General features: G+C 34.9%; 1 protein-coding gene across 1 annotated transcript; it reads right to left on the reverse strand.

Annotated features, from left to right (window-relative positions):
• Positions 1-12,385: 12,385 nt before the first annotated feature.
• On the reverse strand, positions 12,386-13,732 carry LOC111884947 (uncharacterized). Its single transcript, XM_052766084.1, has 2 exons — positions 13,396-13,732; positions 12,386-13,335 (listed from the first exon to the last, which is right to left on the reverse strand). Exons 1-2 carry the CDS (start codon positions 13,730-13,732, stop codon positions 12,386-12,388), a joined length of 1,287 nt encoding a protein of 428 aa, XP_052622044.1.
• Positions 13,733-23,072: the final 9,340 nt, after the last annotated feature.

The following is a 23,072-nucleotide window of genomic DNA, read 5'->3' on the forward strand; positions in this document are numbered from 1 at the left end:
ATCCATCCCAGACTTGACCACATATCCCAAGGCATACTCGTAATGCACAACTCCTCGTTTTATTTTATGTTCTTCCTAGTTATGACACTACTCGAGCATGTATGCATGTACTTATACTTTTACCAATAGACTATTTATTTTCTAAAAGTATAGTCATTTGAAAGTGTTTAACCAGAGACTTTTAGTCCCAAATGCATTTATAGTTTGTATATCTTATTTGGTTCGATATACTTAGTTCACTATAAACATTACTCTAATACCAATCTGTCACACCCCCAAACCAAGGATGGCGGAAACGTCTGGGGGTGGAGGACTTCATGTATAATATCATAACAACAAGTATAATAGTGCTCAAAGTACAAACAACCAACATAAATATAATTTAAAAAGTTACATCATAGTATAGGTTTACATGTTTCTAAATCAATTACATTATGTTGACAAAATATACAATGTTTGACGCCTTAACGTTCCATTCTCAAAAGTCGTTGTTTACCTGTTTTACGGATTCCCTGAGAATACAAGTATTTTTGAAAAAGTGTCAACAATTAAGTTGGTGAGTTCATAACCTTTTAGAATGAAATGTTGAAATCCTTTCTTGTAAAAGTAGAGTTTGTTCCAGAAAATCCCATATTTTCTCTCTAAAATGTATTGTAGTCTAAAATGCCAAAAATAATAGTAAGCTAGTATTTTTCCATTTAAAATTTGAATCATGGAAGTTTAAATCGGCATAAACTTGTTAGTTTAAATGGAAATCCCATAAATCTTATGTTTGTTAATACCCCATGTGAGTTATTATAACCATATTATGACTTAGTTGGCCTTATATACGACGTTCTTCAGGCGTCGGTATGTTAATGACATTTGTCACCCCAGACCTGCTGGTCTAGCTGTTGCATGCAACTAAGGTGTGGGTTTGTTAAACCCGGTATAGATCTATACACAACTATCACGTTCTCCCTACAAGGGATTCTGGTTATAATTAAAGTACTTTTGTTGCGCTACTTGGAAGTAACGTGAAGTGAATGTCTCACAAATTTATTCATTAACAAATTTACGTAATGTGTTAATGAAAACCCTTTTTTGTAGAAATGCATTCTTTTGTATTGTATATGTAACATAAACCATACCTATTATAGTTTAACCAAATGTTTGTAGTGTGTAGTATTCACTTTCTATGTAAGTAGAATGTATATAGCAAAATGATTCTATGTTTTCCATGCTTCATAATGCATTAATTGCAATGATAGAGAATTCTTACAATTTAGTGAACATTTTTCTGTAACATAAATGTATCCAAACAGAAAACTCATGCAAAATATGAAGACATCAAGGTTTTACACTTTGCTCAACAAGTTACTGTTTAGCTGTCAAACCAACAAATGATGGGATAAAATAATATTAATAAAACTCAAATCACTGCTATTTCTAATACTAAAGATAGTATAGAGTAAGCATGGTCGGTCCACAGGAATACAGGACTTCTTATCTTGCCATATTTTCACACATAATACAAATAATATTAAAATCGGGGATTGTGTTTGAACTTGAATAAAACTTCATAGATAAGAAAGATTAATAACAAATACAGTAAAAGTACATTTCTGATTCTGACTCTTATACATGTATTATGTTGAAAGATGTAATATGATTATAGCTCATGTTCAATCTAGGTTGGTAAGTTGGATATTAATAAACTCTAATATCCAAATTGGCATAAGTATTTTATTCAAAACAAGCTCTTCAAATAAAACTTCATTTAATTGATTCAATTCAAATAAGTTCTTGCATCAAATCATTAAATGACATTAAGTTCTTACACTAATTACCAACAATGTTTAACATTCCTCTTAAGCTTGGGAATATAAACATTTAATCTTTGATTGCACTAATTTTGATCTAATTACAACCAAGTAAGTGTGTGTTACTAACATCAAATCATAAAACATATACGAATTTCATAATTTGATTAACTAGATTGACTAGAACCCTAATTCATTGATCGAGTGAAAAAGAGAACCAAACAAACACATGATTAAGATCAAATCAAAGATTACTAGATGTTAAACACAAGTCAAATTCAAGTTACAACCTAACAACACATACTTCAGAATTCAGATTCGAAAATGATAATGAAATCAACCACACATGTCTAGGTTGAACTACAAATCAAAAAAATTTAAACTTCAAATTAACTTACAAAAAGGAAATTAAAGTGTTTCCAACTGTTAATCTACTTGCCAAAGTTCTGAAAATCGCCTTCTTTTCTCCCAAAATCCGACCTAACTCCTCACAAAACCGATTGTCTGAATTATAAGAGGATAAAACCACTTTAAAACTGTCGAGACGTTTACACGGCCCGTGTAAATTAAAGGGTGACATTTACACGGCCGTGTAAACAATAAAAGTAAAATACTCAATTCTTCAAGGTCTCCGAAGTAGAATGCCTTTGCATGTACGTTTACACGGACCGTGTAAATTAAAGGGGATCATTTACACGGCCGTGTAAACTTCTGAGAAGCCAAATTCTTCATTCTCTCACTTCTTTGCTCCAAAACTTCTGTAACTCTGTCTCCAGTTCTTTTAAACTTCCTCCAACGATTTCCAACCTTCAAAAAGTCCCTGAAATATCATAAAAGTGTGTGAATGGAATTGCATCATGAAAAATCCCGAAAAATATGCAAAATGCATGAGTTTAAACCTAAATGCAATGCACTTTTATGAACTAAAACTACAAAATGAATGCATGAAATGCACCTAACAAATCTCCCCAAGCTTGAACCTTTCTTGTCCTCAAGAAAGAACAAGAAGTTTAAACCGGAGAGAATAAAATAAAATAGAAGAAAAGAAATTAAAGTTAAAACTTTTTGAAACTTAATGCATGAAATTAAAATAAACATGAAAAGATCCAACCCCATTACCCTGTTTTGTACCATAGTTGAGAATGTACCTGTCATGCCTTGAGTTAACTTGGCTTTAATCTCAAAATATTATATGATAATAGAAACAAGACTTTGGTCACTCCCTAGTACAACTCAGCAGAATCAAAGATCACAACACTTATTCCTTTTCGATGTCATCAAGTCAATTCTTGGAACAAATTATGGTCTTACTCTCGTGAAATTATATGTGACAAAACATGCTCAACCATCTTTGTTTCATAAAATATAACAATGTCCGATTCCAGCTATTTGTTGGTTAACAACAATCTTTTTCTAAAAAATATTTTCTAAAAATTCCCTAATATTTATCCAGATTGGTTACAAACTTCAAACCACTTACACCAGTCGAAGTAATTAACATTCAGTCCAATGTCATAAATTCAAATCCAAGTCCAAGGAAATCTTTTGACAGCCAAGTATTTTTCCTAAACACAATATCTAATTAAACTATCAACACAACTATATACAAACTTCCTAATTACATTTTTTTACAAATAAAGCTCATGGCTTTCTTTGAAATCCGTGTAACGGGCTTCCAACCAACACATCCAAATCAAATGACCTTAGTGTGCTAGATTTGAAGAGATCCCTCGGGTTTACTTGCCCGAACCTCAAAGGCCACATATTAGTTTTATTTGCTATTATTAAGTTCATGACTTTCTATGGAAACCGTGTAGCGAACTTTCAACCCAATCAATCCCAAACAATTTAGCTTTAGGTGATTAGGTGTAGAACACCCCCTCAGAGTTTACTTGTTCGAATCCCAAAGGTCACAAATTAACTTAATAATAGTTTTTTTTTAAATCCATTATTATTATTATATAAATACAAATAACTAAGTTAACACATAACACTTAATTTATTTATTTGACTGATTTCTTTATATTTTCGTCCTTGACTTTTCTGTTATGGGACATCTCACGGTCTATTACCGTGAGGGACTTCTAGACATTTTTCGGGGGACTAAATGTTAACATGCAAAAACCCGTAAGTATAGTTGAAAGCTATGTCCTCAAGCAGGGTATATAAAAGGGAATGAGTAGAAAGGACTTTTAAGAGCGCTGGAAGGCGGGACATTGAGATTTTGCATTCTTTTTATGAACTTTTGAATTTGGCATTTTAAGTTCAATTGAGCATTACTACTCATAAGACCGGTCAATATGTCCCAAAGAATCGACTCATACCTGCTGTTATGCTCCAATGTTGACAATCTTCTCATTTTATGCTTTGCACAAGTAGCTTCGAGAGATGTGCTCGTGTGTGATTAACTTGCTTTTAGATTTTTCAAAAAAAATAGCAAGTAAAATCTCAAGGCACACAACTCACTTACCATCTCAATTGTTTTGAGAAGATTTGGCTGCTTGGGATTGGATCAATTTTTTTTTTAAATGAAAATGCAAAAATTTAGATGCAAAATTCAAAAAGTATAATAAAAATAGAGTAGAAAGAAAATCTTTTTGGTTTTTGAAAATTTTTCTAAAAAAATGACAAAAAAATAATGCAATGCAATGCAATATGTACAAAATTTACATGCAACCTAAATGAAAAAAGTATAATAAAAATAGAGTAGAAAGAAAATCTTTTTGGTTTTTGAAAATTTTTCTAAAAAAAATGACAGAAAAATAATGCAATGCAATGCAATATGTACAAAATTTACATGCAACCTAGATGCAACGGGATAATGCATGGATGGATGCCCCTCCCCAAGCTTAAAATAAGCATCGTCCTCGATGCTTGGAGAGAGGCATAACCGTCCTATTGAGGACCGAGCGGTTGGTACGGAGGGAACTATGAAGGATAATCTGCAGGGTAGTAGGGAGGCCATTGGGGTTGAGATGTTGATGGTGGTTGCGGCTGTGTGGGGAGTACAAGAACTCTATGGATATCGCTCAGTAGGTGATGAATGTTGCGGTTGTGCTGCTCTTGAGCGGCCCATCTTTGATCCTGTTCAGCCCACCACAACTCTTGTTGGGCCCAATGCTCTTCTTGCAAGTTACGGTAGTCCTGAAAATCAGAAGTGATTTCAGCGACATCCGTATAAATTTCTCCGACTTCCTGTTGTATGCTGGTGTAACGGTGGTTCAAACGTGCAAACTTGCCCATATAAAGATTGTGTTCAGAAGAAGAAGTGGGACGAGATGAGCTAGAGGCACCAACAGTAGGAGCAGGAAGAGGAGAGGGTGGAGGACTATGATCTACTGTAACACCTAAATTGGATCTGAGTTTCCAAGTGGTTGATGGAATGTCATTGGCTAAATTGAGTATCTTCTTGTTTCTGTTGTCTATGCGTAGATACTCTTTCCCATCTACTGTCCAATGAACATCCCCAGTGGAAAGGCGGTGGAAGAGATGCATTGTTTCCATAACATCAATGGATAGACGAGTATGGCCCATGACTATGTTTGTTGGGTTATTGGGTAAATGGAGGCCAAGATGCTCGGCAATAACAGAAACCATGCCTCCACAATGTAACTGCCCACCATGGCTCGTAGCACTTCTGAGCATTTTTTGAATAACCCAACACCCAAAATGAGGGACTTCTGCAGGCTTATGAATCATACACCATAAGACTTCTAGCTCTTTCTTGTTAGCCTTGCTAATCTCTTCTTGAGGGAATAAGAGAGAAGCAATGATCCGGTGGGCGACTTTCAAGACCGGATGGATAATGCTAGAAGCTTTGGCTGTGCCTGACTGATAGTCATACTCACAAGAGATGCTTCCACTACAAGAAAAAAGGCCTTTTACGACGCGCAAACAATGACACTCGCTGATAGACGACGCGCATTTGTAAGTGCCCTAAAAGATAATGTCAATTTTGCAAAATTTGAAGGATAGAGGGCACGCATTTGTGCGCGCCCTAAAATTAGTGTCAGAAAAGAAAAAAAAAAGAAATGCGGAGGGCGCCTTTCATAAAATGTGCGTCATGTAAATGTGTCGCTTTATAATTTTTAAGTGAAATACGCGTTTTAGGCGGGAAATGAAATCGACGAAAATTATCCCCGCCTATTGAATCCCAAAAATTAATCCCCCCGCCTCTTCTACTTAGCAAGAAAAAGCCCTAGGTCCCTCATCTTCATCTTCAGTATCATCAATCTCTACTCGATCTCCTTCTTATCAGTATCATCAAACATCCCGTTCATCCTCTGCATTATTTCCATCATTCTTCCCTCTGCTCACTGATCAATACCCAAAAAACCCCAATATCATAACCACTCCTCTTTTCTCGCACAACAAAATCCCAAAACATCACCAAATACTAAATTCCACAAAATCGTTGTGACCATTTTAACTAGGGCTTTTTTCATGAACGAAGACACTCTCGCATCTCTTCAAGGGTTATTTGATAGCTCTTGTATGGTTTATTCCCTATACTGAATCGAGAGTCAAGGTTGTTGGTATGAATTCTCAATTCCCCTTCAATCCTTCATCACACATTTAACCCTAGATCTTCGGATTCTATAAATATTAGGGTTCAATTGATCGAGAAGCGTCATTTAACTCTTCATTTTTCCTGATTTTGGGTTGATTTACGTTTGGAATTTTGTTAATTTTGGAATTAGGTGCAACTTTCCTATTGTCGAGACTTCTGCATCCCTCCCTTCAGCGTCGTCGCCACCCTCAAATTTGCACCACCTCCGACGTCGGCTTCCCCTCTACCTCCGATAACTTCTCCATTCACGCTTCCGAGTCCTCCAGCTTCTGCAGGTAAGGTTTCCATTTCCTTTTCATCTAAAAATCGCGTTCTAGATGCATAAATGTAGTTCTTCTAGAACTGTTTGAGGCTGAAATCGAGTTCCAGATGTGTATATTTAGTTTTTTATGTCTTTTCTTTTTCCTCTGAAAATCGAATCCCTGGTCTATGGTAATTCATTGGTCTAAGTAAAATATTTCTTTAAGTTTGACTAAATAACATTCAAAATCCATATCAGATCACAAAGTTATTTATTCCATTCATCACGCTTTTGTTTATTTTCTTTGAAGTCAAGATTCAAGATCTGGGGGTTATCAACCATCAGTGTTAGCTCTAGCTACAATGCTTCATATCATAGATAAAGTTGACTCTTTAAACTATGTGTGACTATTCGGATTAGCTTCTTGATGTACTCAAAACCACCGATTATTAGGAAAGTTAGAAACAAGGCTTTCTTTAACGGCAAAAAGGGAATTTGTGATGTTGTGTTTGATCACGTAAGGATGTAGCAGCTTTTAATTAGATTAGTAGTAGGTGTAGTAAATATAAAATTGAGTGAAATGCTTGGTTAATTAGCTCTTCTGTGTAGAGCTCTAACTCCTTTGTACGTAGTTTTGTGCCCAGCCAACTTCTGTGAGGAGCTTCAATGCTGTAAAGATTACTGAATTCCTCATTTGGTTGTAATGGATTCTGCGCATCTAGTTTGGGTTTTTAATTTTTATTTAATCGATCCTTGATTTTAGTCTAAACCATGTTTGAGTTTTGTTACCTAAGATTTGGTAGATCTCAGTATCAATTCTGATGATCGAGAAATTGATTAATCTTTGTTTTTGTTGCAGGTGCAACTTGGTCATCTGGGTTCAACCTCAAATGCAAGTCAAGGTCAAGGTCAGCAATTCCCCATTCATGGGAGGGAGAACATGAACTAGTTGCCACCTAGGCAACCCACCAATAATGGTATTGGTAGTGGAGTGTCTTCTATGCCTCCCCCACAGTCACCTGCTAACATGAGCCTGGGTCCAGATCATTTGTTGCAGTTACAGCATGCTAGGCAGCAGATGAATAGGTCTTCTCCACAGCCTCCTGCAGCTTCAGCTAATGGTGTTGGATTGGAAAACCCTTTAACAACTCAGAAACAACAAACACTACAAGGCCAACCACACCCAGGATTTACAAAGCAGCAACTACATGTTCTCAAAGCCCAGATTCTAGCTTTCAGGCGTATAAAGGTTTGTAGAACTTGTTTTTTTTTTTTTTTTAAAATATATTTTTCATTTATCATCTCAGGGGTTATTTCTTTCCGACTTAATGAGCTTAATGGGCTAAGCACGTAATATGGACAACTATTTATATCACTGTTGTTTTTTGACTTAATTCGGACAGAATAGCTTACCGGTTTAAGCAAAAAACTTGGCTTAATGTATTTGGACATTACTTGTTTACCTATTTACCCCCCCCCCCCCCCCATTTTTTCCCTCCAGACAACTTTTCTCATGTTCTCACTTCATGATGACCTAACAAGGTTTTACATTAGTTTTGATCTGAAAAAGCTTTGCTTAATGGTTTTTTGAATTTGAATTTTCAGACCATTTTCATTTACGTATTCGAACATTTCAAACACTTACAACCTCCAAAATCATTTTACTTTGTATTAAAATATTATTTTAACGATATTTTTCTTATAATCATCTTTGAAAACTGAAGTCTAATAGCTTCTTAAGATCAAAACTAGTGTAAAACCTTCTTAGGTCAACATATTTGTTCGAGTTGAAGTTTATTCACAATCATAACAATTCTTAACTACTATGTCCGGTTAAAACTACTATTAATAGTATTTATGATTAAATTTCATGATCACTCTAAGTTGCTAATCTTATTGTAATTAAATATATTATCATCTGTATTGTTATTTATAGAAAGTAAACTCTGATTTAGAAATGTTCTTAAATAAAATCATCTGTTATTTACCCTCCTTTCTATACAGAAGGGTAAAATGTTCATTTACTCATTTTCCGACGGTTCATTCAGTACAACACTTTATTCAGATATAATCATTTCTGCACTAGGCTACTTGATGCTGGGAACTTTTATTTATGTGCTTATCGTTGATGGATCTACATTCAATGCCAATGTATTATCAAGGTACCATTTAAAATTTCCCTTTTATTTAATTTATGTAAAAAAGTGTAATAGTAAATGCTCATACATAGTTGTAAATGCTCACAGGTGCATGATAGCAACAACAACCGGTTTCTATTTTTGTATTGTCATTGTAGCAGTAAGTCTTTGTTTATTATATACTTTCCAACTATAGTGAAAAGGAGATTTTTCGACTTTTGTTATAACAATAATGTTTGATTGCTTCTTTTGATTAGGTGTGGATTGCATATAAGGAATGAAGGCGGATAAGTGCTTTCTTTTGGATACTTTCACTTCTATCTTTTTGGAGGGTAAGCATATATAGAAACTAGCTCACTTTCCTTTTTTCACTCTCTTAAGTATATAACTATATATGGGATGCTGTTTGGATTTACAACTGAAGGAATCATGGTATATTTCCAGGACCCTGAAATCATTTACATTGTCTTATTTTCTCAAAATATTAATTGTTTATGTTGCTTCCAAATACAAGGTATGAAAGGCTGCAACGGTGGGATGATGCCCTTAAAGCATACACTGCAAAATCTGCTCAAGCAACAAGTCAACGTCTTATCTTGGATGCTACACTAGGTATTATTCAAATATACCATGCCATGGTGTTATAGTATTTATATTATTATCATTTCAAGGTAATTAATTAAAATATTTGTTCATTCTTATGACGAATGAGGAGTCAGTGACAGATGGGTATATATTATATAATCAAAACACTATAATTATAAATATTTATTTTTTTTACTATAAATAAATTATTTGAGTTAAAATGGCATGAATGATTTCAGGTAAATGGGGATGGTAATTCTGAAAATGGCTCCCATATATGTGAACAATATCCATTTTCAGTAAATGAGAAGGTTGTTATTTTTATTTATTTCACTTTTGTTTTCTATGTGAAGATATACTGACAAAAAATACATTACATGACATGATATGTTGGTTGAGTAGCTTTACGTGTTCTAATGGGTGGTGTTAGATGGAATTGTGATGATATACTCTCTAGTTTATATGATCAAAGATTGTCATTGTGATTATCATTGTTGATAGCTTTACAGATAATATTTACCATTTGTATGCGGGTATTCTTGTCATTGTGTTTGTCATTGTTGATATTAGGTAATTCATATTGTAGTGTATTTATTCCAAATCCCAAATTCTTTGGATGGAGAAAAGGGTAATTTCGTCTTTTACAACTAACATTCCAAGTTTGATTCTTCTAATAATTGTATTAACATATTAATTTTTTGACTTTTATTTGATCAGGTCACAAGAATTATCGGAGCAGGGGTTCAATATTAGTCTTAAAGAAGTATGAAAGGCAAGATTCAACTCTACTTAGTTGGAATTTGATGTTTATCATCTTTGTGTATATCTTTTTAGTTTGTATAGCATTACATTGCATAAGGTGTCCCTTAATAACAATTTAGTATTATGTTATATAGTTAGGGAAAACCTCTTAATAACAATGTACAATTAGATCCCCTTAATATAAATGTATTACAATTTTTTGACATGATGTTTTTGGTATATAATTGTTTACATATGGAACAATTATTTGTATGACATTAAATTTATGCAATGGATTCTATTTTTGTATATGATATTTTATTATCTATTATTAAACATTCAATACAAATTTAATTTGAAAATAAGCAAATCTATAAATAATATTTTTTTTAAACATTTAAAATTATGATACGCAAAAATGTGTGTCATCTTCATTTATGACATGGCCTTTCTTGACAGGGGCTTCCTTGATACGCATTGCGTGTCATAAACACGCGCGTCGTAAGGTTACGACACGCAAATGCATGTCGTCTTCCTTTATGACAGGGCCTTCCTTGATACGCATTGCGTGTCATAAACGCGCGTCGTAAATGCGCGTCATAAACGCGCGTCGTAAATGCGCGTCGTCTCTCTTTATGACAGGGCCTTCCTTGACACGCATTTGCGCGTCGTCTGAGCGTTTTACGACGCGCAATGAGCGTCGTAAAAGGCCTTTTTTCTTGTAGTGTTCTCCAAAAATTTGTACAGTTTTGCTCAAAAATGATATTTTTTCCCTTTGCTGTGTATACATCTCTTTTTGCTTTGGGAGCACCAATCATATCACAGAGGATGTCAGCATGAAACTGATGGGTTTGATTGAGCAAACGGAATGTGAGGAGATGGGTTTGATAGTCAAAGGTAATGGAAGACAAAAATTCCAACATCGGTGTTTGGTAACTAACTGCATGAAGATTCAAAAGGCCCTCCCATCCTATGTTTTTAAAGAGTTTGTGGACACCCTTATAGATATGTAAATCTTTGAGGGCTTGGATGTCCACAAATTTTTGAGCACCCATTGTTCTTGTAACAAGATTTGCATACAATATCTCCTGTCTATTGGTCTCAAAAATAAGACCAAATTCATAAGGGTTGTCCATGGGATGTGGGTCTTCTTCATCCTGTGAAGTTCCAATTCTAGGTCTTTTTTGCCCCGGGAAGCCATTACCCAAATGAATCAACAAAGAATTGCACACAATTAAGACAATTGAAGCACAAGAACTAGCAAGTCTCACCAAAAATCACCCAAAAAAAATGTGGTTCTATCTAAATGCACAAAGTAAGAGTTTGGAACAATTATACCGATTTGTGCTTGAAAATGGTGATAGGGTGATATCCAATGCTTCCCCAAGCTATCCCCAAGCTTATCCTACAAGAAATTTCAAGCATTAGGTCGAAATTTTGAAGTTCAAAAATTCTAGGGTTTTGCTCAAAAACCCCAAAATCAGCCATGAGAGGTTGAAATAGATGTGAAAGATAAAGAAGATGAAGAAAAGAGAAGAATTTCATACCTTGGAGCTTGATTTTTGATGCAAAATGGAGGAAGATTGAGTATTTGGAAGGGTTTTTTTCGAAGGGGGCAGTAGGGAGAGAAGGAATCGCAGGTATTGAGAGAAGAATGAGTTAGAAAAATCAAGATTTGACCTTAAAATCGTTCAGCTCTGTTTTTGCGTTTACACGGTCCGTGTAAATTAAAGGAGAGAATTTACACGGCCGTGTAAATCCCTGAATCAGATATACCGCGTTTAATCGTTTACACGGCCCGTGTAAATGAAAGTCATAAGTTTACACGGCCGTGTAAACTTCTGAAAAGGCCAAAAAATTTGATTTTTTTCACTTTTTGAAATTGCAACCCGCTAAACCTCTACTGCCCGAAAAATGATTTTTAACCCTCTTTTAGCATGAAAAACAACTAGGAAGTTTGAAAACAAAGAAAATACAACGAAAATATACGAAATGACAAAAATACCCCCGGGTTGCCTCCCGGTTAGCCGCCCCTTTTTAATGTCGTTAGCTCGACTTTGCCCCAACTATTTGTGCTTCAGTCTGGATACGTGGGCCTCTCTAACATATCATCACTCCTCACATGCTTCTTGTCATCAATAAACTCTAAAATCTCCAACACTTCATTATCCATATCAAACTTCTTTGCAAGCTCTTTGGCTTTGTCCCTGTCTAGTTTCCGTGACAAAACTAATTCTAGAAATTCATTGTTAGACAAGTTCAAACCCTTTTTTGTTGAGGGATTGATCAAATTGACAAAATTAACAGATTAAACATCAAAAGGAGTCTTTTTTGCTTCATGCACATTGAAGTTGATAACTTCACCATCAAATTCCATACTCAAAGTTCCATTGTAGACATCGATTTTTGTTTTAGAAGTTTTAAGAAAAGGTCTACCCAAAAGTATGGAACTTGAACTTAGAGAGTCATCATCTCCCATATCTAAGACATAAAAATCAGCCGGGAAGACAAATTTATCGACTTGCACTAACACGTCCTCTAATACTCCCTTTGGGTATACCAAAGACCGGTCAGCAAGTTGGATGATCACACTGGTTTTGCTCAATGTTCCTACACCAATTGATTTGAAAAGAGAATGTGGTAGGACATTTACGGATGCACCTAGATCAAGCATAGCTCGAGGTACATAAAGATTTCCCAACTTGCAAGGCACGGTAAAAACACCGGGATCCTTGCACTTCGGGGGCATCCTCTTTTGCAAAACCGCGGATACATGCTCCCCAACCGTTATGACTTGATTTCCTTTTAATTTCTTTTTAGATACACAAAGATCCTTAAGGAACCTTGCGTATCTAGGTACCTGCTTGATGACCTTGAGGAGTGGAATGTTGATTTGAACTCTCTTGAACATTTGCATGATCTCATTCTCCTCCCGTTCTTTCTTTGTGCTCTTTAATCTTTCGGGAAATGGAGCAGGTGTGGCTTTAGACTCAGTGATGAAGGGCTTCTTTTCAATTGTTTTCTCTTCCTCCTTCTCTTCTTTGGTCATCTCTTCAACTACTATTTCTTCTTCCTTTTGATCAACCGACAATTTTGGACCATCATAACTCTTCCTGCTTCTCAATGTGATGGCACATACATTGTGCCTTGGGTTTGCTTCAGTTTGGACATGCAACTTTCCTTGAGATTCTAGTTTGCTTACGGAAATAGCAAGTTGTGAAACTTGTTTCTCTAAGTTCTTTATGCTTCCTTTTGTCTCTTGTTGGAAAACTTGTGTACTAGTTGCCAAACTTTTCACTATGTCCTCTCAAGGCATACTTGATGAACGCGCTTGTTGAGGAGGGTGTTGTGGTTGCCTTGGCTGAAAGTTTTGTGGTGGAAAAGGTAGTATTTGTTGGTATTGATGTGGTTGACTTGGATGATAGTTCCCTTGTTGATTTCCTCCCCAACCTTGATTGTTGTTCCATCTTTGATCACCTCGTGGCTGCTCATATCCCCTTTGACTAGATCCAAGAAAACCTCCCAGGGCTTTTGCTTCTTCATAATCTTCCTCTTGAAGTTGAGGGCACATGTCGGTTGGATGTCCAACTTGTGTACAAATACCACAAGGTCTAACTGTTGGTGGTTGCACGCCCTTGTCTTTTGCAAGCATCATTACTACCTTAGTCAACTCAGAAAGTTGACTTTCAATTTTTGGAGTAGAAATTTCTTTCACCCCCCTTGGTGCATCACTGTACCGCTCTTCTTATTGGATTGTATGCTTGGACTCTTCTGCCATGTTTTTGATAAGAACTCTGATTTCTGTTGGAGTCTTATCAGCTATAGATCCACCACTTGATGCATTGACTAATCTCCTATCCCAAGATGACATTCCTTCACAAAAATACTGCAGCAACTGATATTCTGTAATCCCATGTTGTGGACATCTTGAGCACAATTTCTTGAACCGTTCCCAATAAGTATGCAAGGCTTCTCTCTTTTTTTGCTTGATACCAATTATCTCTCTACGTAAAGCTGAAGCTCTCATTTCTGGAAAATATTTATCCAGAAACATCCTTGCAAGTTCATTCCATGTTGTGACTGACCCCGGTGGTAAGTCATACAACCACTCCTTGGCTGAATCTTGTAAAGAAAAGGGGAATGCCCTTAACTTGATTTGATCTTCTGTGACTTCATGTGTCTTCATACCCACACAAACAACATGAAATTCCTTAAGGAATTTATGTGGGTCTTCATTCTCAAGACCACAGAATGAGGGTAACAAATGGATGAGTCCAGACTTGAGTTCAAAGTTGATTGCTGCAGGGTAATTTATGCACAAAGGTTGTTGGGTGACATCTTGAGTGGCCCATTGTCTAAAGGTTTGTCCAAGTGGTGGATGTGGAGGATTTTGATTTCCTCCATGGTTATCTGCCATGGTAGGAGTAGGTGAAGATGGTGGGGTGATACTTTTGAATGTTGGAGAGGATGTGGTTATTGGATTTGATGAAGAAGCTCCGGATTGTTGTTGTTTCTTTAAAAGTTTGGCTTGCTTCCTTCTCTGTTTAGCAGATTTTTCTATCTCCAAATCAACTGGTAAAGGTTTACCTGTGTGAAAAGATCTTGGCATAAACAATTAGTACTACCGTAAATGTATCCAAACAGAAAACTCATGCAAAATATGAAGACATCAAGGTTTTACACTTTGCTCAACAAGTTACTGTTTGGCTGTCAAACCAACAAATGATGGGATAAAATAATATTGATAAAACTAAAATCACTACTATTTCTAATACTAAAGATAGTATAGAGTAAGCATGGTCGGTCCACAGGAATACAGGACTTCTTATATTGCCATATTTTCACACATAATACAAATAATATTAAAATCGGGGATTGTGTTTGAACTTGAATTAAACTTCATAGATAAGAAAGATTAATAACAAATACAGTAAAAGAAGTACATTTCTGATTCTGACTCTTATATATGTATTATATTGAAAGATGTAATATGATTATAACTCATGTTCAATCTAGGTTGGTAAGTTGGATATTAATAAACTCTAATATCCAAATTGGCATAAGTATTTTATTCAAAACAAGCTCTTCAAATAAAACTTCATTTAATTGATTCAATTCAAATAAGTTCTTGCATCAAATCATTAAATGACATTAAGTTCTTGCACTAATTACCAACAATGTTTAACATTCCTCTTAAGCTTGGGAATATAAACATTTAATCTTTGATTGCACTAATTTTGATCTAATTACAACCAAGTAAGTGTGTGTTACTAACATCAAATCATAAAACATATACGAATTTCATAATTTGATTAACTAGATTGACTAGAACCCTAATTCATTGATCAAGTGAAAAAGAGAACCAAACAAACACATGATTAAGATCAAATCAAAGATTACTAGATGTTAAACACAAGTCAAATTCAAGTTACAACCTAACAACACATACTTCAGAATTCATATTCGAAAATGATAATGAAATCAACCACACATGTCTAGGTTGAACTACAAATCAAACAAATTTAAACTTCAAATTAACTTACAAAAAGGAAATTAAAGTGTTTCCAAGTGTTAATCTACTTGCCAAAGTTCTGAAAATCGCCTTCTTTTCTCCCAAAATCCGACCTAACTCCTCACAAAACCGATTGTCTGAATTATAAGAGGATAAAACCACTTTAAAACTGTCGAGACGTTTACACGGCCCGTGTAAATTAAAGGGTGACATTTACACGGCCGTGTAAACAATAAAAGTAAAATACTCAATTCTTCAAGGTCTCCGAAGTAGAATGCCTTTGCATGTACGTTTACACGGACCGTGTAAATTAAAGGGGATCATTTACACGGCCGTGTAAACTTCTGAGAAGCCAAATTCTTCATTCTCTCACTTCTTTGCACCAAAACTTCTGTAACTCTGTCTCCAGTTCTTTTAAACTTCCTCCAACGATTTCCAACCTTCAAAAACTCCCTGAAATATCATAAAAGTGTGTGAATGGAATTGCATCATGAAAAATCCCGAAAAATATGCAAAATGCATGAGTTTAAACCTAAATGCAATGCACTTTTATGAACTAAAACTACAAAATGAATGCATGAAATGCACCTAACAGTTACAAAGTGTTCATAAAGTTTAATCTGTGAACTTGTTTTTACCATTTCTGCACTGATTTAGAAAAATCACAGAAAATTCATACGGGATTGAAAACTAGATCCGTAAACTCTGAGAGTTTAGAAAATGCATCTAGTTTGTTCACAAATTTTATTAATATTTTTAGAAGTCCTTAAATAGTGTGAAAGTGTTCATATTCACAGACTAGTCCAAATTCGTAGCTACACTGATAGACAGTTTTGTAAAAATCACCATAAATTGTAGAAAAATCGTATTGACATATTCAAGTAGTCATTTTAAAGGTATAAACCTGAACTATTTGCGCCTAATACAGTTTTGAAAACTAAAAAGTTTAAGATGTTCAAAACAGTTCGTGAATGAACATGAAGTTTTATGTTGAAAGTTGTTGTTTGAGTTTAGTTATGTTGTTGGTGTTTTAACTTGTATTCTCCCCCTAAAACTTGAAGAAAACATGAAAATGTGGGGGTATGAACTCACCTTTTATGATTTCAGTGGATGGATGTTGAAGAATGGAAGTGTTCAACTCAAGAACACTTAGAAGATTGCTTGAAAATTCGAAGTTCTAACACATATATGATGAAGTTTGTGTAAGAAACCTATGATTGGAGTAGAAAGAGGTGGAATAATCATATGAAAGATGATTTTACTTACCAAAAGTAGATGAAGAATTTGAAAATCAGCCTTGAAATCTCGAAATCTTAGAGAGAGAAGTGAGAGAGAATGGAGTTTGTTCTTTGGTGGAGAAGGAGTGAAATGGGAAGAGAGATGAGGATTTCCAGCTTTTGATCAAGAGTATGGTTGGAATAATGGTGGGAAAAAGGACAATGATTGACCAGGTATGGGGGAATAGTGGCTGGGTATGGCCTTGGAGTGAGTTTGTGAGGTTGCTTGTGTTCTTGTACAAAGGATAAGTCAACACTCCACCTAAATAACTTACCCACCATATTTTATTCTTAAATAAAGATTTCCATAAAAATGTGCTTAGATTATGGAAGTATGAGGTCTTATATGTCGAAATACAAGTTTGGGTGAAAATCTCGCGTTAAAATCACGAAAAACGGGCTTAAAACGCGAAAATGGTCAAAAACCGGGAAAAACTGGCGAAAATCCGAAGTCTCGGCAGGAGGTTCGGTCCCTGGTGCTAAGAACCGAAAGTAGATGGGAGTCGAGAGGAGGGTTCGGTCGTTGGAGAGGAACCGAGAGAGAGGTTCGGTCGGACAAATTCGCAGGCGAGAAGGGAAGCGAAGGCGAAGCTTGCAGGTGAGATAGACCGAGAGCGGAAGGAAGCGAAATGGACCGAAGGCTTGATTCATTTTGGCTGTTGATGGTTTCGGTTCTGAGAAGCTTCGGTTCTGATAGGTTCGGTTCCAAGGGTTTCGGCTCCTTAGGGAGGTTCGGTTCCTTGGGGTCTCGGCACCTTAAGGAGGTTCGGTCCTAAGAGGGTTCGGCCCTAAGTGGCTGATTTTCTCGTTAACTCTACGTTTTGCGTAGTTTTTGGATAAGTTAAGGGTCGGGATGCTTCTAAATCTTTATAAAAAGTTGAGGGAGGTTACGAGAGAGATTTGGGGGAGAGAGAGAGAGAGAGAGAGAGAGAGAGAGATAGACAGAGAGAGATTGAGAGAGACTTCATTTGTGACCTTTTTGGATGTTTAGCTTCGCACTGCAAGGTTCATACACCCCGTTAAGCTTAGTTATGATGGTTTTATGCTCCCGAGGGGTATGAAATAACGTTTTTTCGAATGGTTTCATCACTTACCCCGATTAGGGTTTGAAATTTCTGAACGAATGAACTTTCCAAGAGATAACTTCTTATTAAAATAGTGAGTTGCACAATAGTAACATAGTGTAAACCCTAATATACACGGGTTAGATGAGTTGACCGGTTGACTTTAGTTGAGTTTGACTTGATCGGAAATTGAAGGTTGGCACACATAATACAATATGTGGGTCCAATTATAGCCCAAATAGAGTTCCTTGGCCCAAAATAGTCAAATTGAAAGTTTGTTGGTCAATTAGGCCAATAAGAGGATCCTAGTCCATAATAAACTTGAACCAGGATTTTTAGGGTTTTCAACCGATAGATGAATATATGGAATGTATTGTATTAGGTTTTGAACTTCACTCAGGAGTTTGGATTCAAATGGATGGTTTCATTTTAGCATATAGCATGATATTCACTTAGAGTACAAGTCTTGCAACAGCTGATGATTACATGAGATTCGGATCTCCTAGCTAAAATGCTAGTTGTCACATTATCCCCCTGTTAGAGGGAATTTCGTCCCGAAATTCTTTTGGAAGGTAGGATCATGAATGAGAGAATAAGTGAGGGTACTTCTGCTTCATCTGGTCTTCCCGTTCCCATATGAATTCTGGTCCACGTTTGGCGTTCCATCGAACCTTCATAATCGGAATGCGACTTTGTTTTGTACGCTTCACTTCCTTATCCATTATCTCGACTGGTTCTTCGACGAATAGGAGATTCTCGTTTATTTCAATCTCTTCTAGAGGAATGAGAAGATTTTCATCTGATAAGCATTTTTTCAAATTCGAGACGTGGAACACGAGGTGTACGTTGCTGAGCTCAGAAGGTAGCTGCAGCTTATAAGCTACTGGACCAAGTCGGGCAAGAAAGGGAGAGGAAGGAAAATATTCATTATAAGCTACTGGACCAATTCATTAAAGGAAAGGGAAAGAAAATTTTGACCCAAAGAAAGGGATGGGAAGGAAAATATTCATTATATTATGTTCCCGAGTTCGAAGGAAATGAAAAGAAATGAGAGAAAAATTTTAAGTTTTTGTGTTCCCGAGTTAGAAGGAAAAAAGAAAATAAAAATTGAAATATTCCTTCCCCTCACTTTCTTCCCAAATCCGTCCAATTTGGGAGGAAATTTTGGAAGGAAAATATGACTCCAAAATCCTTCCCCTCCCTTCACTTTCCTTCCATTAATGAAACTTGGGAACACGATTTTCCTTCGACACCCTCACTTTCCCTCTGTATCCTCCCATTTCCCTCGTTAAGTAGAACTCAAGAACAAAGCGTTAGTTAATGAAGTTTACAACACATAAACACATATGTAACTAAAGAAAACACACAAAATCATGCATACACATATAGATATACACAAAACAACTTGTATTCTCCCTCAAAACAAAGTAAAAACCAAAAATAGGGGGTATGAACTCGCTTGGCTTTGAAGTTTTCGGTTTTTGTTGAGGAATGAAGAGATCTCGACCCTTGATGTGTTCTTAAGGAGATTTTCGAGATCTATGAAGTTCTAATAGCATAAATCATGAAGTGAGAGTGGGTTAAGGAGAGATTACTAGTGTAAACTTGGATTAAAAGTTATAAGGCTTCACAATCACTTACCAAGTTGATGAGAAGTTTGAAGTGAACCACTTGAAGCACACCAATTCATGATTTTTAGGAGGAAAAGGAGGAACTTTTCTTTGGAGAGTTAGAGAGGAGTTTTTAGAAATAAGAGAATGTGTGTAATGGTGAGTGAGAGGCTGAGAGATAGAGGAAGAAGAAAGAAAAGAGTGAGGTGGTGATTGCATGGAGGGTTTAGGACTTAATTCTTGGTATATGTGAGGTAATTATCATGGATGTCCATTAAACAATTATGAGGTGTCCAGGTTTGATTAAATTAGGTCTGTCTTTTTTTTCATTTGGGCCGAGAATGGGGAAAAGGAAAAAAAAAATGAAATAGTTTAGGCCCTTTTTTGACTTAGTTCGAATTTATGAGGCCCAATATGAAGATTTTTCGGCCTAGTGGGCCCTTATGAGGGTTCATGGCCCAATGAAGCCCTAGAACATAGTTTACGGCCCATTAGTGCTTATGAAACAATTTATGGCCCATCATGGCCCATTAGAGATAAGATGGATCATTCTAGGCCCACATGACCCATAATACTTTAGTTTCATGGATGTGGGTCCAATTAGAGCCCAAATAGGGTTCCTTGGCCCAGAATAGTCAAATTGAAAGTATTGGTCCATTAGGCCCAATAAGAAGATCCTAGTCCATAATAAACTTGAACCGGAATTTTTAGGGTTTTCAACCCATAGTTGAATATATGGAATGTATTGTATTAGGTTTTAAACTTCACTCAGGAGTTTGGATTCAAATGGATGGTTTCATTTTAGCATATATCATGATATTCACTTAGAGTACAAGCCTTGGAACAGTTGATGAGTACAAGAGAATCGATTCTCCTAGCTAAAGTGCTAGTTGTGACAGATGGGTAGGGGGACATGGATGAGACTATTTGAATAATGTCTTATGATTTGTGCATATGTATGTTAGGTGTTAGGACATGGTGGGTAAAAAGGAGATACTTTTGTTTCTTATGAGTTATATATATATATATATATATATATATATATATATATATATATATATATATATATATATATATATATATATATATATATATATATATATATATATTCAACTTTTTTATAAAAAAGAATATGGTATAAATGATGTATATATATATATATATATATATTTAATTTGAATTATAAAAATTCAAATTATTATAAAAATCAGTATCATCAAAAATAATAATACGATACATGAAAGTTACGTTGATTCCTAAATTTTTTCCGTTAAAATTAGGTGTTTAAGTCGGATATAGAATTTATCGCATTTAGTGACGACGTCACCAAAAATCTAAACTTGTAATAATCATGAATTTGTCATGTAGTGTAAAGCTTATGAACTCAATTGCATTGTGTTATGAATATATATATTTATACCTAAATAATATAAAATTGAATTATCGAATTCTTATGTTACTAACCCTAACTAGGGTTTATATTCAATAAATGACAAAAGAGAAATATTTTGTATTATAACTTGTCAATAGTACGTTAGTAACATTTGGGATATCATATTTCTTCTAAAGTTCTAATACGAGTTGAGTTGACTTGATTGATTTTTGTTGACTTTGTTTGATCAAAATTGACAATTATCACATAATTTCAAATAAAACAATGTTATTTTCATGATTTATTATCTTTGTGTTTTTCAGTTTATATAATTTTTCTATTTCATAATACAATATGATCATATTAATTTGAAGTAACCATATATCATTTTACTTTGTCAAAATCAAATTTTATTCTTGCAATTTCATTTCTCCATGAGTACCACCCCATTTTTTTATAATAATCTATTCATTTTCTTATCTTCTCCGTCTCTGTTTATTCATATTTCAATGATAAATTTTCAAAACTTTCTATTTATCACATCACTTTTGTTAAAAAAATTGCATAGTTATTATATTTAGTTTAAATCATCAATAATATTATTACTTATATTTCTTAACTTTTTATAATTTTTTATGTAAATCTAAAAAAATATTATCTATACAATATTTTATCCATACCAGTATCAATTCATTCTAAGGGGGTGTTTGGATAGGAAAAAAAAATAGACAGTTTATTGCTTATTGATTAATCTCATCGCAATAAGCAAATTTTAGTGTTTGGATAGAAGTCTTTAAAAATCAACTTATTGCGGTAGGAATAAGGCAAATAAGTTGATTTTAATAAGCAATGATGAAAATGTTTATTGCTTATTGTTTATTAGTTATTTTACTCATATAAGCTGTTTTGTTTGCCAAATATTTAAAATGCTTATTACTTATTGTTTATTCCCACCACAATAAGTTAATCCAAACACATTTAAAAAAATAATTATTTCCACATCAATAAGCAATAAGGAAATAAGTAATATGCTAATAAACTAAAAATTATTATCCAAACACCCCCCCTAAGTTATCTAGGGAAAAAAGAAAAGAAAATGACAAAAATAGCCATTTACACTAATTGCATTACAAAAATAGCCAAAAAAAAATCGAAATTACAAAAATAGCCACCAATTTCGCAGATGAGAAGGTCCCATCTGCGAAATGACCTTCTCATCTGCGAAAGTACAAGCACCTAAAGCACTGTGCTTTAGGTGCTTGTACTTTCGCAGATGAGAAGTTATTTTTTTTTTTATATTTTTGCCGTATATATAGGGGTAATTTCGTAGATGGAATAGGTCCATCTGCGAAATACTCTCACTCTATCTGTGAAATGGTGGTTTTTTTTGTATTATTATTATTATTATTTTTTTTTAAGTTTGACTATGAAATGAATTGGTTTGACTACGAAATCATGTTGCTATATAAAAAGTTTTGTAGAAAAAATATCATTTTGGTTTGTTTAGGAACTCTCTCTACAATTTGCTCAAAAAATGATTGAATATTTGGTTTGTCTTGTAACCGGTGGGAGATGGCAAGTTAATGGAACTAATCTGGAATACATATGTCCACAGGGAGGTATTTCTGAATTTGCTTTGATATTTTCTGAGTATATTAGTTATAGTGATTTTGTATCTTTGGTAAGAAGCAAAATTGGTTTGTTAGACAAATATAGAATTAGTCTTCGTTTCCACCATCCTGAATTAAATTATTATATAGCTATAGTTGAAGACATGGATGTTAGAATGTTGATAAACGTAATCAAATGTAGTGGAGGAAGGGCTGTGAAAGTGTTTGTGGTGGTTGATGAAGTTGAGGAGGTTAATGGGGGTGGTGAAATTAGAAACCAGCTTGTTGGTAATTTATGCAGTTATAAAGGGAGCAACGATCCGATAGGTACTTTCAATACTCTTAGTGTACCTCAGTTTCACAGTGTTGCTGAAAATGTTAATGTTAGTTATTCACCTATTCACTATGTGGATCCCGAGAATTACAAGTCTGTTGGTGATGATGATGTTGGTACATATCTTAATCATGTGGGTGGTCGTTGTGATGATGTTGCCGAACAAGAAGTTAAACTTATGAATAGGCGTGTGGTAGATAAAACTAAAAAGAAAAA

The sequence above is a fragment of the Lactuca sativa genome, chromosome 1 (assembly GCF_002870075.4).
Source record: "Lactuca sativa cultivar Salinas chromosome 1, Lsat_Salinas_v11, whole genome shotgun sequence".
Lineage (NCBI taxonomy): Eukaryota > Viridiplantae > Streptophyta > Magnoliopsida > Asterales > Asteraceae > Lactuca > Lactuca sativa.

Excerpts from the sequence above, each read along its gene's own strand:
- LOC111884947 (XM_052766084.1), bottom strand. The coding sequence starts at position 13,732 with ATGATGCTTGCAAAAGACAAGGGCGTGCAACCACCAACAGTTAGACCT. Across the intron at positions 13,336-13,395 it reads TCAACAAGCGCGTTCATCAA|AGACAAAAGGAAGCATAAAG; the intron begins GTATGCCTTGAG and ends TTTTCCAACAAG.